The following is a 16,667-nucleotide window of genomic DNA, read 5'->3' as shown; positions in this document are numbered from 1 at the left end:
GAAATCAACATCTGCAGATATTATGACATTGCACCTGCATGTTTTGAAGTAAAGAACACAAAAATACCAACCATGTGTAAGATGCTATCTTTAAGCAGTAATAATTTTGCTTTTACTTTTTCAAAACAAAGTATCTGTTATTCCTATTAAAATTTTTGAAGACATGCTTAGTTTGCAAATTTAAATGATGCTGTTTTTCTCCTTCCTACTCAAATAGCTCCTCTGTTAAATGAAGCTTCCACAAAGAGTTTTTATTACCAATCATGAAAATTAAGCTTACAAATACACTTACAAAATATAATAAGAATAAACTTATAATCCTGAAGATGTGATCCTTGGTTTCATGCCATTAAGCTTATATTTTTATGTGAGAACCACAGATTTGAGACCATTACTATTATAAAATAACTCATACTATTAAAATCTCATCAAAAAACAAAGTACTTAGAAATGAACCTGACCTAGGAGGTGAAAAACTTATATGCTGAAAACTATAAAACAATGATAAAGGAAACAGAGTGATTTAAAGAAATGGAAAGATATCTCATACTGTTTGATTTGAAGAATTAGCATTATTAAAATGGCCATGCTACCCAAAGCAATCTATAAATTTAATGTGATTCCTATTAAATTGCCCGTGATTTTTTCACATAATTAGAATGAATAATCCTAAAATTTATATGGAATCATATAAATATAAGAGGTGCAGAATTGCCAAAGCAATCACGAGGGAAAAAACAAAGCAAGAGGCATAACTCTCCCAGGTTTTAGACAATATTACAAAACTACAGCAATCAAAATAGCATGATCTTGGCAGAAAAACAGTCATGCAGATCAACAGAACAGAAGAGAGCCCAGAAATAAACCCACATACCTGTGGTCAATTAATCCTTCCACAAAGGAGGCAAGAATATACAATGAAAAAAGACAGTCTCTTTGGCAAGTGGTGCTGGGAAAGTTGGACAGCTGTGTGTAAATCAATGAAGTACATCATACTCAAAACTAAACTCAAAGTGGCTTAAAGACTCAAACATACACCATGACAATATAAAACTCCTAGAAGAGGACCTAGGCAAAACATTCTCTGACATAAATCATGCCAGTGTTTTCTTAGGTCAGGCTCCCAAGGAAAGCAAAAAGAAACAAATGAGAACAAATCAAATTTATAAACTTTTCCACAGCAAAGGAAACCATAAAAAAAGTGAAAAGATAGTCTACAGACCGGGAGAAAATACTTGCAAATGATGTGACTGACAAGAACTTGATTTCCAAAATATACAAGTAACTCATAGAACTCAATAAGAAAAAACGAGCAACCCAATTAAAAAAAAATAGATGGAAGGCCTAAATAAACATATCTTCAAAGAAGACATACAGATGGCCAGTGAAAGTGAAAGTCGCTCAGTCATGTCCAGCTCTTTGCGACCCCATGGACTATATAGTCCATGCAATTCTGCAGGCCAGAATACTGGAGTGGGGAGCCTTTCCCTTCTCCAGGTCCAAACAGAAACAGACTTACAGACATGGAAAACAAACTCAAGTTTACGAAAGGGGTAAGGGGGTGGAGGAGGGATAAATCAGGAGTTTGGGATTAGTAGATACAAGGTACAATACATAAGGTAGATAACAAACAAGGTCCTACAGTATAGAATAGGGAACTATCTTCAATATCCGGTGATAAACCATAATGGAAAAGAACATGAAAAAGAATGTGTGTGTGTATATATCTATGTATAACTGAATCACTTTTCTGCAAACCAGAAAGTAAAGCAACATTGTATATCAAGTATACTTCAATAAAAACCTAAAAAAGGTGATAATAAAACAGAATTATAGTTGAATCATCTTGAATCAATTGAATCATCTTGACAGTTTTGTGGGTTTTTTCTTCCTTTGGCTCATGTAGACTTGGTTTCTACTGTAGGGTGTTTCTCTTCCTCAGTACCTCCCTTTGTTAACCACAGTTCATTGTATGTAGTGAAAATGCTTATATGATCTACAGAAAAACCTTCTATTCCTTTTGAAAAAAATTGAAGATTAAATAATGTTCTTAAATCGTTGCTAAGAAGATGTCAAGAGCTGGAGCGGGTGTGGAGAAAGGGGAGCCCTCCTACATTGTTGGTGGGGATGTAAGTTGATGTAGCCACTGTGGAAAACAGAAGGGAGGTTACTCAGAGAGCTAAAAATAGAATTAACAAATGATTCAGCAATCCCTCTCCTGGGCGTGTATCCAGACATAACTATAATTCAAAAAGATACACACACCTCCATGTTCATAGCAGCATTATTCACAATAGCCAAGACATGGAAAAATCCTAAATGTCTACTGACAGATGAATGTGTAAAGAAGATGTGATACATATATGCAATGAAATACTATGCAGCCATAAAAATGAAAGATGCCATTTGAAGTGATATGGATGCAACTCTGGGAGTTGGTGATGGACAGGGGCACCTGGCGTGCTGCAGTCCATGGGGTTGCAAAGAGTCGGACAGGACTGAGTGACTGAACTGAACTGAACTGGATGCAACTACAGATTATCATACTAAGTGAGATAAGTGAGAAGGAGAAAGACAAACCCCATGTGGTATCGCTTATATGTAGAATCTAAATCACAGCACAAATAAACCTATCTATGAAACAGAAACCGAAACAGGGACACGGAGAATAGGCTGGTGCTTGCCAAGAGGGAGAGAGAGGGAGAGGGCTGGTGAGAGCCTGGGATCAGCAGATGCAGACTAGTCCATGTGGAATGGACAAGCAGTAAGGTCCAGCCGTAGGGTGGCTTTGTAGAAAAGATGTGCACAGACTTCCCTGGTGGTCCAGTGGCTAAGACTCCGTGCTCCCAAGGCAGGGGGCCTCGGTTTGATCTCTGGTCAGGGAAGTAGATCCCACATGCCACAGATAGACCAGGTGCAGTCAAATTAAAAAAAGAGAAAAAGGTCCAGCTGTATAGCGCAGGGAACGATATTCAGTACCCTATAATAAGTCATAATGGAAAATAATATGGAAAAGAATGTATGTATATGTGTAACTGAGTCACTGCTGTACAGCAGTAATTAATAGAACATTAAAGCAACTATATTTCAGTAAAAAAGAAAGGGACCACAGGAATCCAAGACTACAAGTATATATAGCTATTTCAAGCAGTCTTTACTCTAAAGGAGGACGTGGGAATGAGGCAATAGTCAAAGAGGAATTAGGATCCAGAGAGGTGTCTTTTGGTTGAAGTTTTGTTTTCATTAAGGTGTTAGGGAAATTAAATAAATAGTCTTGTTTAGGCTTCAGAGACAAAGCAGAGTGGGTCTCTGACCTTGCTTCTAACCTGCCTGGACACTGCCCAGACTGAGAGTGACTGTTTGCTGGGAGTGGAAGAGCTGCAGCACTGTAGATAAGATGGGGGAGGAGCCTTGAGATTGTTGAGACCTGGAGGGGGCCAGGGCAACCAGGTCCCAGCCTTAGCAACAGTCCAAGTTTTACACGCTAAAACTAACATGAAACCAGAGCTGCAAACTGGTCACCGATGGATGCTGAAATCGGTGTGCGTCCTGGGATTATAAGCGGGAACCCCAAACTGCAGTCTTTGAAGTCCCACCCAGGGTGCGGCCTTGCTGCCCGGGACCCTTTCCCAGCTGGGACTCCAGATGCTGTGACTCAGGACTTAGTCTGGATGATGGTCAAAACCCAGTTTGGTGGTGTATCTTCTGCTCTTTCTGTTTCTCTTTCTGTTTAATGTTAGTTTATTGAAAGTAAGCTAGATAATTCTCTAACAAATGTTTGTATTATTTATTTGTAGATGAGTGACTTATTTTGTTAACATCTCTGAACCTGAGATGAAAGTGAAAACTTTCAGCAAAACAAAAAATGGGAGGGAAAAAAATGTCAAGAACGCATTTTTTGTTTTTTAAATTATATCATCTTGGTATAGGAGTCTTACTATCTGAGGAAATTTTATATATGTGAACTTTTATCAGAAATAGAGTCTTATGCTTATTAAATATTTCCCTTTCAGTGACACATCATAGTAAATATTTTAAATCAAATAATCTAATTGAAGAGCCTAGCTTTAGTAATGAGTTCAGATCAGATCAGATCAGATCAGTCACTCAGTAGTGTCCAACTCTTTGCGACCCCATGAATCACAGCACGCCAGGCTTCCCTGTCCATCACCAACTCCCGGAGTTCACTCAGACTCACGTCCATTGAGTCAGTGATGCCATCCAGCCATCTCATCCTCTGTCGTCCCCTTCTCCTCTTGCCCCCAATCCCTCCCAGCATCAGAGTATTTTCCAATGAGTCAACTCTTCGCTTGAGGTGGCCAAAGTACTGGAGTTTCAGCTTTAGCATCATTCCTTGTGATATTAAACTACATTTATGTTGAAAAACATTGCAGAACATTCACTTTTTTTTTTCTTTCTTCTTAGGTAAATAAATGGTAAACGCTGACTCTTTGATAAACACTGTTGTTTTTTTTGTTATCTTGGAGGAGATGAAAATGCAAAAGAATGATAGTGGACAAAATAGCTGATTTCTATAGAGAAAAGTAAGTATTCTCTTCATTCTAATAAGGACAATAAAAATCTAGAACTATACTTCAAAATAGATAAATAAACAAAATCAATAAAACTAGAGAGATAATAAAAATAGAAATATGACTTAACTATAAAAATAGATTTTTATTTCCACAATGTTATCTTTCAAACTGGGAACATATTATTTTCCTCCAGTCATTCAAGATTATTCTACAGTTTTCTGTTACATTTTTATTTTCTTCACATAGACACTTTGTCTTTCTCTTAAGTGAGAGCAGTCAGATATAATGGCAGTGGGACCATTTCTTCAGCTTTTGAGTGTGTTGATATTACTTTGGAGTAATTTGTTTACTTACAACCTTTCTTGTGATTGTTCATTTACAATCTTGTTTGTAATTTTCATATTCTTCTTATTTTTCCTCTTTATAGACAGGAATTTTGGCTGGTGAAAAGTCAATTGTGCCTCAGCCCCAAGATTTATTCTAGTAAAACTAGAGAATCATTAAAAATTATCATAGATAGACCTTTGTCCAATATATGAAAAGCTAAGACATTTACTCTAGTTTTGTGACAATAATTACATTATTGTTTAACAATAGCATATTCTGTTCTAGTGATTCCTCTACCATTTTTCTGTTTCCCTGGTGGTTGTGTTCCTACTCAGGAGAAATAGGAGAGAAGGGCTGGAAAGAGGGACTGGGAGTAGATTTGATTAGATCCTGCAAAGTCAGGTGAAGTAATTTAGATTTTGTCATGCAGGCAATATTGAGGCACTCAAGGTTCTTTAGAAGAGACTAGCAGAGATGGGAGATCAAAATAGTGATTAATTTTGAAAAAGTAATCTGCTAATACTGTTGAGAGCTGGACAAAAAGGAGAAAGATTGGGTGAAATAGAGCTCTAATCAGAAGAGATCACTTAGGGCCTGGGAGTCATGCAGGCATGAGTTACTAATAAGGATAGTATTGGTGTTGGGATCGGAAAGGAATGAAGTGGGTTTGAGAGCCCTTATGAAAGAAGATTTGGTGGCTAATTTTCTTTACAGGGCAGCCTAGACAGAGGAATAAAACATCAATTAAGTTTTGAGCCCAGGAGACTGAAAAAGAAAAAAAAGATAGAACCAGGAATAGAAATAAATCAGGAGAGCGAGCTTATTTGAAGGAGAAGATAAGGAATTCAATTTTAGTCATGCTTTCTTTGAGATGGCAGTAGAACGTTCAGGTATATTTGTCCAGTGGTTACTTGGAAAATATTGAACAGGGTCTTAAAAAAGAAATTGGTCTGATATGAATTTAGAATCATCAATGTAGAAATGAATGTGGCAGCCTTAGGAGGAGACAAGATTTCTAGAGGAGAGAGTTGGCAGAAGAACACAGAACCTTTACACACGCACAAGCCACATCTATTTTATTGTTTTCATAACATTTATCTGAAAAAGTATTTGCTATATTAATATAAACTTAACCCAAATTATTTATCACTGTTTCTCTAACTCACAGGCCAGTGCCTGGCATGTGATAGGTGAAAAAGAAGACATCTACTGAATAAATGACTGAATGAAGGAATAATTTTTGTAAATATTCATATTTTCACATTGTCTCAAGCATCACCCTAGGTAATATCTAGTCAAGGAATAGTGTGCTTCATCAGACAATACACTTCAGAGAAATATACTTTTTACTTTTTTTCCTACAAATTTGGGTCTTACCTTGGATTTTGGTCTGTGACTCTTCAGCTGAGACTGGTGGCATCTTGGTTTTGAGACATTTTTTTTCATTTTTGTTTTCTCCCTTTGAGAAAAAAAAATAGAGACTGTACGTGTGATTTTGAACTGTGATGATAGAGAAGATTCTTGAGAGTCCCTTGGATTGCAGGAAGATCCAACCAGTCCATCCTAAAGGAAATCAGTCCTGAATATTCATTGGAAGGACTGATGCTAAAACTGAAACTCCAGTACTTTGGCACCTGATGCAAAGAACTGACTCATTGGAAAAGACCTTGATGGTGGGAAAGATTGAAGGTGGGAGAAGGAGATGACAGAAGATGAGATGGTTGGATGGCATCACTGACTCGATGAACATGAGTTTGAGTAAACTCCAGGAGCTGATGGACAGGGAGGCCTGGTGTGTTGCAGTCCGTGGGGTCGCAAAGAGTCGGACACGACTGAGCGACTGAACTAAACTGAATATGTGATTTTACATAAAAATGAAGTTGAATGTAATTATGAGTTTTTCATTTCATTATCAAGCCTATCATCAAAACTGATCATTTGTTTATGATATACTAAAAGTGATAGTTCTTGCACTTAGATGAATATTCCTGACTCTACTATTGGATAATCAGCTTCAACATCAACAGTTTGTTGGCCACAGTCTGTTTTTTCTGGTGTGGTTGCTGCTTCTCCCTGACACATGCTTCTCACAATTCTGGTTCTCACTTCCCGTAACCTGAACATTGGTTCTGAGCTAAGTCTTTGGTGATAGAAGGTAAAGTGATGGAGAGAAGAAAGCACTTTGGTGTCTTTACTCACAGCTCTCTTCTTTATTCCCTCCACGATTTCATTTGCCTCTGCCTCCTCATTTATCTGAACACTTAAGCTTTCCTTGAAATGTAAGTATATCTCGCTGGATGTGGCCAGTGTATACCTGAAGATTTTCCTATGGGGACAGAGTGAATCAAGAGATAAGGTTAAAGCACAGAAAAACTGGCTCCCAAGCTGCTCTCAGTCTTGCAGGGGGAATAAACACACACAAATGTAACTGACAAGAAATGTTATAGATGATGAGAAAATGTTTGTGGACCCTAGAGGTGGGGCTAAAGGTGGAGTGGTCAGTTCTACTGGAGTGGAAGGGAAAGGATGGACACTGTTAGAGAGAAAGTGACTCTTGAATTTACAAATCAAGATGAGATTTTTGTTTTCCAGATGGACAAAGCATGGAAAATACTCCAGACAGAGGATGCATGTTTAGCAAAAGCCTAAGGTGTGTATAGATGAAGGGAGACCACGGAAGTGCTCAGAAGGGGAAAAATGTGAGGATATGAGGCCAATGAAGAAGGAAGGGGTCTTGAGAGTCTTATAAGCCTTGATATGAATCTTGACATTACTTTTAGACACTGTATATCAGACACATTTTAAACTGAAAAGCAAATGAATTAGATGATTTAATTTCAGCCTTGTAACAACATACGTGTTAGGCAAGGCAGCTATTATCATTCTTATATTATTGAATAAGGAATTGATTAACTGCCTAGAAAACGGATCTCTGGATAGATTATGAAATAGTGACAAAGCCTTCTGACTTCAATCAAGTACTTTTACGTCATATTATTCATTAACATTTTCATCATAGTTTTATGTGTACATAAATATAAATTTATGTGAATAATGCCTTACTCTGGAGTATGAGAGAGAGTTTGGACAAATGTGAATTTGCAATTTTTGATTTAATGACTATTTACAAATCTGAATTACCTCTGATATTTTGGTTTGAGAATTAACTGTTTAAATGACACTTAAAATACAATGCAAATTGATTTATTCATTCCTAGATATTTCCTTATAGGACTGAAATAATCTATTTGTATTTCAGAAATGTGTTGTTTAAATGTCATTTTAAAAGGTTATATTCTGTAGAGGAAAATAGGGGTTTAACTTTGTGTCAATTTTAACATTTAGCACTGTTGAAACTGGATAAAAAACTATTTTCCTTTTACTGACATATTATTGGAAAAAGTAGACTCAAATAATTCCCTAATATGACTTTTAAGATATGTGATGCTAGAGACTTCCTGATGAGCATCCATAAATTGTGGCCATCAGAATGGCACAGAATGTGTAAGAGCGTTTCTACCGGGGTCTACTCTGACTAGCTCTCCAGTATTAATGTTTCTGAAGGAAAGACAGCTCCTGAATTTTTGTTTACTTTGCCTTGTCTCTAGCATCTCTTTTTTTCCCCCTGTAGGTTAAGCATTTCGAAAAGTTGATTCAACTACTATTTCTCCTGTTCTGTAGAAACATAACCTAATGATTTAGTTCTCAGGCACTAAAATCAGACAGAACAGGGTTCCAATTCAGAGTCTGCAATTTGTCAGTGGTGTGTAAATAGCAAATTATAACAGGGCCCGTGGGTATTGTGAGTATTCAATACAATAGTGCTTGAAAAGGGACAACACTTTGTTTGGCACATAGTAATTCCTGTTAGCTATTATGTTCTCCGAGAGAATAATGTATTAGCTATTTTTTATGTGCTCTGTGGGAAAATAATCATGATAGTTGGCAAGTTGGCAAGCATCGCTGTGATGACTTTCCCAGAGAGAAACACAACAAGGCTAGCGGAAGGGAAGTACCCAGCTCAACATTTGTGACCGTCTATAAGTTTTTAAACATATAAATAACTCGTAAAGTGTGAGATTATTTATTTTGACACAAGAATTAGAAAGAAGTCAAGGACACTCTCGTAAAGCCATGCTAAGCACATTCTCTCCAGTTCTCTCCACTGCAAAAACGGTCAGTGTTAATCAGAAAAGGAAGGCAAATTTTCCAGGGCTAACATTAGGTAATCTTGATATTTTATGTACTCTAGGCTCATTTAAACCTGAATCATTAGACCATGCTATGCCAGTCCCTGAGGTACCTTCTTGTTTGTACTTGACATCTTTCATCCAGTTCCCTTAGATGAGAAAATAATTCTTGCTTTAAAAATCTTATGTTGTGATTTTAGGTAAATCTAGTGAGTAATTCATGAAAATTGTTCTTTAGAGAGCTGTAAGTGAATGTTGATCATATGATTATCATTTGGACTTAAATCTGTCATAAGGATACAAATGATTAATAATGGTAATAAGAATTGCCCTACTATATGCTTTCTCTATACTGTCTCTAGTTTGTATACCAAGGCTACAAAGCAGGTATTATCTTTATTTTAAAGGTGAACAGACTTAGAACTTAAGAAAATATTTTTTCCAGAGCATGGTTTCTCCACTTTGGTAATATTAAAGTGTTAACCTGGATAATTCTATGTTGTACAGGGCTCTCCCGCACATTCTAGGATTTATAGCAGCATCTCTGGCCTTTCCCCTTTAGATACCAATAACTTCCTACCCTTCAACTGTGACAACAAAAAATATCTTCAAATACTGATAGTTGTCCTCAGTGCAAACTACTCCTCATTGAGAACTTCTGGTCTAGAGAAACCACCATTAAAATATAGTTTACTAAGACCAGGATGTTTGACCTTCTCTGTTGGAACTAGATCATATAACATGCTTAATATTTGAGAAACAATTTCATTTTGGATGATGGCAGAAGTGAAAATCAACAAAGAGAAGTCTTACTTGGTTTTTCCAAATTGTAATAGAGTCTTCTACGCATTAGTCCATTTTAAAGCCAATATATGCAGTATATAAAATGATGAGGATAAACCCCAAAGACGAACAGTCCATGACTTAGTTGGTAGCAGGTAAAACTTCAGAGAAATCACATATCCCAGTGTTTATGAAAATCCCTCTCCCAGCCAAGAAGTGAAGCAAATCAGGAGTGATTTAGGGACATGGGGCACATACCTGTCCCGTGGCTTGCCGCGACTCACTGCTTGGATCAGGATCTTGGACATTCTCATTGCTTCCTTCACTAGGCTTCACCTTGTTGAATTTTACTGTCAGTGATTTAAACATCTCTGAGGTGGTTCTGAAAACTTCTGTTTTATGACTCTGTATCTCAAGGTAGAGAAATGTGCTTCGATTTTCTTTTCATTAGCAGACAAGCCAATTAGTTGTTTAATCAGGATTTTGTTCTAGTTAATTCCTAGAGGCAACTCTCTAGCTAGTCAGGGCTTTGGCTTAAAAGCAGCAAATTACTTCTGCTTGGGTGATTTAAATTCTGTTTATGAACTTCAGAGAGTCAAAATACCCTTGTGAATAATTTAGAAGTGAGAATTAAAACTTCATTGTTGATTTAAATTGTTTAAGTGGTTATTTAAATGTGGGCACATTGCCCATTGGTTTATTTTTCTTTCTTTCTTTGTAATTACCCACCTACCTATCTCCATCTATTGAATTTAGGGTTAAAATAATACATGCAAATGATTAAAGACTCTTGAGAGTCCCTTGGACAGCAAGGAGATCAAACCAGTCAATCCTAAAGGAAATAAACCCTGAATATTTATTGGAAGGACTGATGCTGAAGCTCCAATACTTTGGCTGCCTGATGTGAAGAGCTGACTCACTGGAAAACACCCTGATGCTAGGAAACATAGAAGGCAGGAGGAGAAGGGGATGACAGAGGACGAGACGGTTGGATGGCATCACCGACACAGTGGAGATGAATTTGAGCAAGCTCTGGGTGATGCTGAAGGACAGAGAAGCCTGGTGTGCCACAGTCCATGGGGTCGCAGAGTCGGACACGACTGAGCGACTGAACAAAAACGAAGTGCTTATGATATAAAGCAACTCCCCCAAAGTCCTCGTTTCTAGTTCTGAACTGTGAGGTAACTACTTTTTCTTTTTCTTCCTGTGATTATTTTCTTTAATTGGCATTTTATTATTTGATTAGATTAATGATTTTTTTTAGAAAATATAATGGAAAGTGAGACAGTATTCCCCATTCCCAGTAGCCTAAACGTCCATCTCCGATGCACGAGGATGGTTACATTAGAATAAAGCAGAGAGACTATTAGCTTGCTAGGGCTGCCATAACAAAGCGCCACAGGCTGGGCTGACTTAAACAACATAAGTGTATTTTCTCGCAGTTCTGGAGGCTAGACGTCTGACATCAAGATAACAAGGGGCTTCCTTTGAAGGCTGTGGTAAAGGAGCTGTTATCAGTCTCTCTCCTTGGCTTGTAGATGATCATCTTCTCCCTGTGTCTTTCCTCTGTTCGTGTTCGTGTCCAAATTCTGTTTTCTCATAAGAACACCAGTTACATTAGATTAAGGCCCACCTCAATGACCTTATTTTAATTGACCTCTTTAAAGACTCTTATTTCCAAATAAGGTCACATTTTGAGGTATGGGAGATTAGAACTTTATCGCAAATTTTTGAGGGGACACTACTGAGCCCATAACACAGAGACAGTATGTTTGACGAATATCACTTTAGAGGAAATGTAATTTATTGCTAGGAAGCAATCTGCTCCAAAATTTCTTTCAAGTTTCCTATTTTCTTACAAATTGCTGAAATATTATGAATACTATATATGTGATTCTTAGTTTTATAAGCCTAGATAATTCTGTTGGATTATTAGTTTCTTAAATTATTAAAAATATATCTTTCACTAGTATTAATTTTTTTCTCTGATTAATCATTGAATCAATAAACCTAAACTCCTTGAAGGAGGACACTATGCATCATTTATTTTGCCCCCAGAGAGCCTTCATATAGAGTAGAAACTCAACCCCTGCAGAATAGAATTTAACTGAAGCCCTTTGTGTGATCTGACAGCTCTAGGTTTCCCCTATATCTCTGCTTTAATTCAAAACTAATTAAATATATTACACTCACAGAATCTAAATTTTGCATTTCTTAACGACACTTGGCACCACAATATGCCGTTTCTTTCACTAATATTTTCCTGCATCTCTGCTGTCTCCCTAAATAGCTGGAAAGATGATTTCTATCAGAACCTTTGCTGCATCACTTCGAGTATCACCTTGTCATCAAAAATAGTGTTCTTTCATTGTATGTGATCCAGTTTAAACATCTATATAAAATACCTGAATATTTCTTTCACAGTTTGACAGATTAACATTTAGCTGTTAACCAAATTATGAAAGAAATATTGCCGTTTTTAAAAAATACTATCTTTTAACCATTTAGCTTTTTAAAAAATATCAAACACTTTTGTAGAAAAAAAAGATGAAATGAATATTTCAATTGCAAAACTTTGTTCTGCCCTTATAAAAAAAGAATTGAAGTAATTTAAATAATAGAAAATGCTCTTTTCATAACAGGAAAATCCTTTTGAAGTGAGATCTTGCTTACTACATCAAGTTCCAAGGACACCAGAAACATTAAAATACTGATGGGTTAATTACATTTTACTTGGTTTTCTGGAGAATAAATATTTTACATAAATGAAAAAAGAGCTACTTTTATAAAATAAAATCTGGGCCTGTAGTTTGTGAAGCAAAAATACTTGCATATTAATAGGTGGAATCTTATTCCTTAACATGCCTTATTTTAAAAAGTAAAATCTCCTAGCTTTATTGAGGTATGATTGACATATACCATTTTGTAAGTTTCAGGTGTACAATATGATGTTTTGATGCACGTATATATTGCAAAATGACTTCCACAGTAAAGTTAGACCACACAGCCTTTCCCTGACATATTTACCATTTCATTGTGTTGTATATTGTGACACATTTAAGCTTGATTCTTCTCGCGACTTACAATCTTGTTAGTTATGGTTACGTCTGGTGGTTATTTCTGCATTACTAAAAAATCTGCTTATTCTACCCTTTTTGTGTGTGTGAATTTGAATCCCAAATCAGTGTGAGGGAGATTCAACATTAAAAATTATTAAGGAGAACTTTATTTTCCTACCCAGAGCCCAAACAAACTTCCTTGATAGTCTGTGCTGTTGGACAGATTTTTTTTCAGTCCAGCAAGAATGTACTTTTTTAAGGGTGCTTTGATTTTGTTTTCAATAGAGTTTTTAGTGAACTTCTCTTGTGCACTTGCCAATTAAAACCAGAGCCTTTCAGCTCCAAGACCACCCTCCACATTATCCACACCCAGGGCAGCCTGAGTTAACACATCTAATACTTCTTCCTTCTGGATTTCTGGAACCTGGGGATTTCCTTGAGATAACAGTTATGTATTTTAAGAAAACAATATGGAAAAAATATGCATAACTGAATCATTTTAATATACAGCAGAAATTAACACATTTTAAATCAATTATACTTCAATAAAACTAAAAAAATACTTAAGCATTTAAAAGTGTATTTGTAAGAGGGAAATATGCAGGAAAGATTTTTAAGGAAGAATTTTAATTTAGTTTTTCATATTATCAAAATCATAAGTCTTTTATTGATTTTTTATTTTTTTAAATTTGTATTTATTTATTTTAATTGGAAGCTAATTACTTTACAATATTGTATTGGTTTTGCCATACATCAACATGAATCTTCCATGGGTGTACATGTGTTCCCCATCCTGAACCTCCCACCAACCTCCCTCCCCATACCATCCCTCTGGGTCATCCCAGTGCACCAGCCCCAAGCATCCTGTATCCTGCATCGAACCTGGACTGGCGATTCATTTCACACATGATATTATACATGTTTCAGTGCCATTCTCCCAAATCACCCCACCCTCTTCCACTCCCACAGAGTCCAAAAGACTGTTCTATACATCTGTGTCTCTTTTGCTCTCTCGCATACAGGGTTATCATTACCATCTTTCTAAATTCCATATATATGCGTTAGTATACTGTATTGGTGTTTTTCTTTCAGGCTTACTTCACTCTGTATAATAGGCTCCAGTTTCATCCACCTCATTAGAACTGATTCAAATGTATTATTTTTAATGGCTGAGTTATACTCCATTGTGTATATGTACCACAGCTGTCTTATCCATTCGTCTGCTGATGGACATCTAGGTTGCTTCCATGTCCTGGCTATTATAAACAGTGCTGTGATGAACATTGGGGTACACGTGTCTCTTTCAATTCTGGTTTCCTCGGTGTGTATGTCCAGCAGTGGGATTGCTAGATCATAAGGCAGTTCTGTTTCCAGTTTTTTAAGGAATCTCCACACTGTTCTCCATAGTGGCTGTACTAGTTTGCATTCCCACCAGCAGTGTAAGAGGGTTCCCTTTTCTCCACACCCTCTCCAGCATTTATTGCTTGTAGACTTTTGGATCGCAGCCATTCTGACTGGCATGAAATGGTACCTCATAGTGGTTTTGATTTGCATTTCTCTGATAATGAGTGATGTTGAGCATCTTTTCATATGTTTGTTAGCTGCTGAGGTCCAGCCCCGGCTGATCCAGGGAGTTCCAAGTGGGGACAGCTTCGGCGAGGATCAGGCTACAATAGCTTCAATTAGATATTAATTAGCGATATAAAGAGTAACAGAATGAGGATAGCTCAGTAGGAAAATTCAGTGGAGAAAAGAGGCTGAGTAGCTTGGTTTACGTGGGAAACCAATAAAACTTCAAGACAAGAAGCTTGCACCACTTATGTAGGCCACAGGCATCCTTCCATTCTCCCGAAGGAGAGGAGACACTGAGGCCTCCCCGATCGGATCTTAGAAGCCCAGGCATAATTAGTAAGCATGGCGGGCTCCGCGCTCCAGATGGAGACTTAGCCAGAGTTTGCGAGAGAGAGCGACATGGGGAGACCAGTATTTTGAGAAACTGATCCCAATTCTTTATTTTCCATGGTCTACTTTTATACACTGAGATGTTATGCAAAAGTCACACGGGGTCAGCAGTCCTGACTTTTATCAAAGTCAGGTGCTTCATACAAATGTATACAGAGGTCTTAGGGGTGTTACATCATCTTCTGGCCAGGGGGGCCTGCTGACAATTTATGACCCTCTCCTTGTGACAGTGGTCAGTCAACCAGGACACTTATTTCTCCAGGGGTGATTATTCTTAAAACAGAAGCCACCCAAATAAAGTTACATTCCTATAGGGTGAGGGTGTAGTTGGTTTTAGTTAAGGAACAATTTACTTAGCCTAAGGTTTAACGTGATTTATATCAAAGGTTAATACTTATTTCTTCTATATATTCATTAATGTGCGTAAGGGCAGGAGATGTGGAGACTTGGCAGCAAACATTGGCTCAACAAATGAAAAACCCTTCGCCAATACAATTTCTAATCAGCCCATTATACTTATACTAATAGCTTTCTAACTTTTCTAAGGAACCTGTTTTTAGAAGGTTTAAAGCATCTCATGCTTCTCACGGTTGGGAGGCTGTGAGCAATCACATGTGGCCGGACAAGCTTGTCAGGCAGGCTAGAGAACCTTCAGAGGAGTTTGTAAGTTTGGAACACTCCTGTCATGCCCAGGAATTATTATTAACTGGAGCTCTAAGTTAACTCCTTCTCCGAAAGAGGTGGTGGGGGACAGCCCCCCGTAAAGTCAGAGGTGTAGGTGAGAGCACAAAGTAGTAAAGTAGGCAGGCTCTGGTTATGGAGGTAGATGCTCAAGGATTTCCAGGGGGACTCCTGAGGCTCCATCCCGCCTTTGCATATGTCGAGCCTCCTTCCTTATGACCTTTGCGATGGGCGGAGTGCCTCAGGCCGGCTCCCAACAGTTACCCATCTGTATGTCTTCTTTGGAGGGATGTCTATTTAGTTCTTTGGCCCATTTTTTTTTTCCCACATTATCAAAAAGTAGTTTTTCATATTATCAAAATCATAAGTCTTTTATTGATTTTTTAAAAAGAAACTATAAGTTTTCATTTTAGATTCAATCATTTCATCAAAAAAAAAACACATAAAAACCAACTTTATTGATTATATGATTTGATTTGTATGTCTTGAAAATACAAAATTATCAATATTTATTTTTGTTCAAAAAATGGATGTTCATTGTTTTAAAAGGCAAGCTTTTCTTTTTGATTACATTTTTGCTTCAGAAACAATTATGAATGAATTTTCAGATATGTATGGGGTCATTTTAGGAGCTTCTCAGTTAATCCTCTATGCCTGTGGTCAGTTAGATTTTTGAACTTAGGATATAAACATGCAAGGAAATGTTAACAGCAGATTTGTGACTGATTCTCTCCCTTCCTGGGGCCCTCAGAGGAAGAAACAGCTTCATCAGACCTCCTCGTAAATCTGACCATGGTATTTACTGGTGGAAAGATACCAGGAAGAGCCTATATATAGGAAATGTATTTAGTAGGACGTTTTTGGTCTGTCTAGGTTGCTTAGGAGATCAGTCCTGGGTGTTCATTGGAAGGACTGATGCTGAAGCTGAAACTCCAATACTTTGGCCACCTCATGCGAAGAGTTGACTCATTGGAAAAGACCCTGATGCTGGGAGGGATTGGGGGCAGGAGGAGAAGGGGACGACAGAGGATGAGATGGCTGGATGGCATCACCAACTCGATGGACGTGAGTCTGAGTGAACTCCGGGAGTTGGTGATGGACAGGGAGGCCTGGCGTGCTGTGATGCATGG

The 16,667-nt window shown here is 37.5% G+C and overlaps 1 protein-coding gene across 1 annotated transcript in view; it reads right to left on the bottom strand.

The window, feature by feature from the left end:
• The window catches only part of CNGB3 (cyclic nucleotide gated channel beta 3), a 190,438-nt gene extending 180,234 nt beyond the window's left edge, over positions 1–10,204 (bottom strand). The window contains exons 1-2 of the mRNA XM_010862156.1: positions 10,094–10,204; positions 6,240–6,321 (exon numbers count right to left, since the gene is read on the bottom strand). Coding sequence (XP_010860458.1) covers positions 6,240–6,321; positions 10,094–10,204 — 193 coding nt within the window. The remainder of the gene's footprint in view (positions 1–6,239; positions 6,322–10,093) is intronic.
• Positions 10,205–16,667: the final 6,463 nt, after the last annotated feature.

The sequence above is a fragment of the Bison bison genome, unplaced genomic scaffold (genome assembly GCF_000754665.1).
Source record: "Bison bison bison isolate TAMUID 2011002044 unplaced genomic scaffold, Bison_UMD1.0 scf7180017858048, whole genome shotgun sequence".
Lineage (NCBI taxonomy): Eukaryota > Metazoa > Chordata > Mammalia > Artiodactyla > Bovidae > Bison > Bison bison.
The sequence above is the reverse complement of the archived record's forward strand: the minus strand, read 5'-3'. Positions and strand labels throughout refer to the sequence as shown.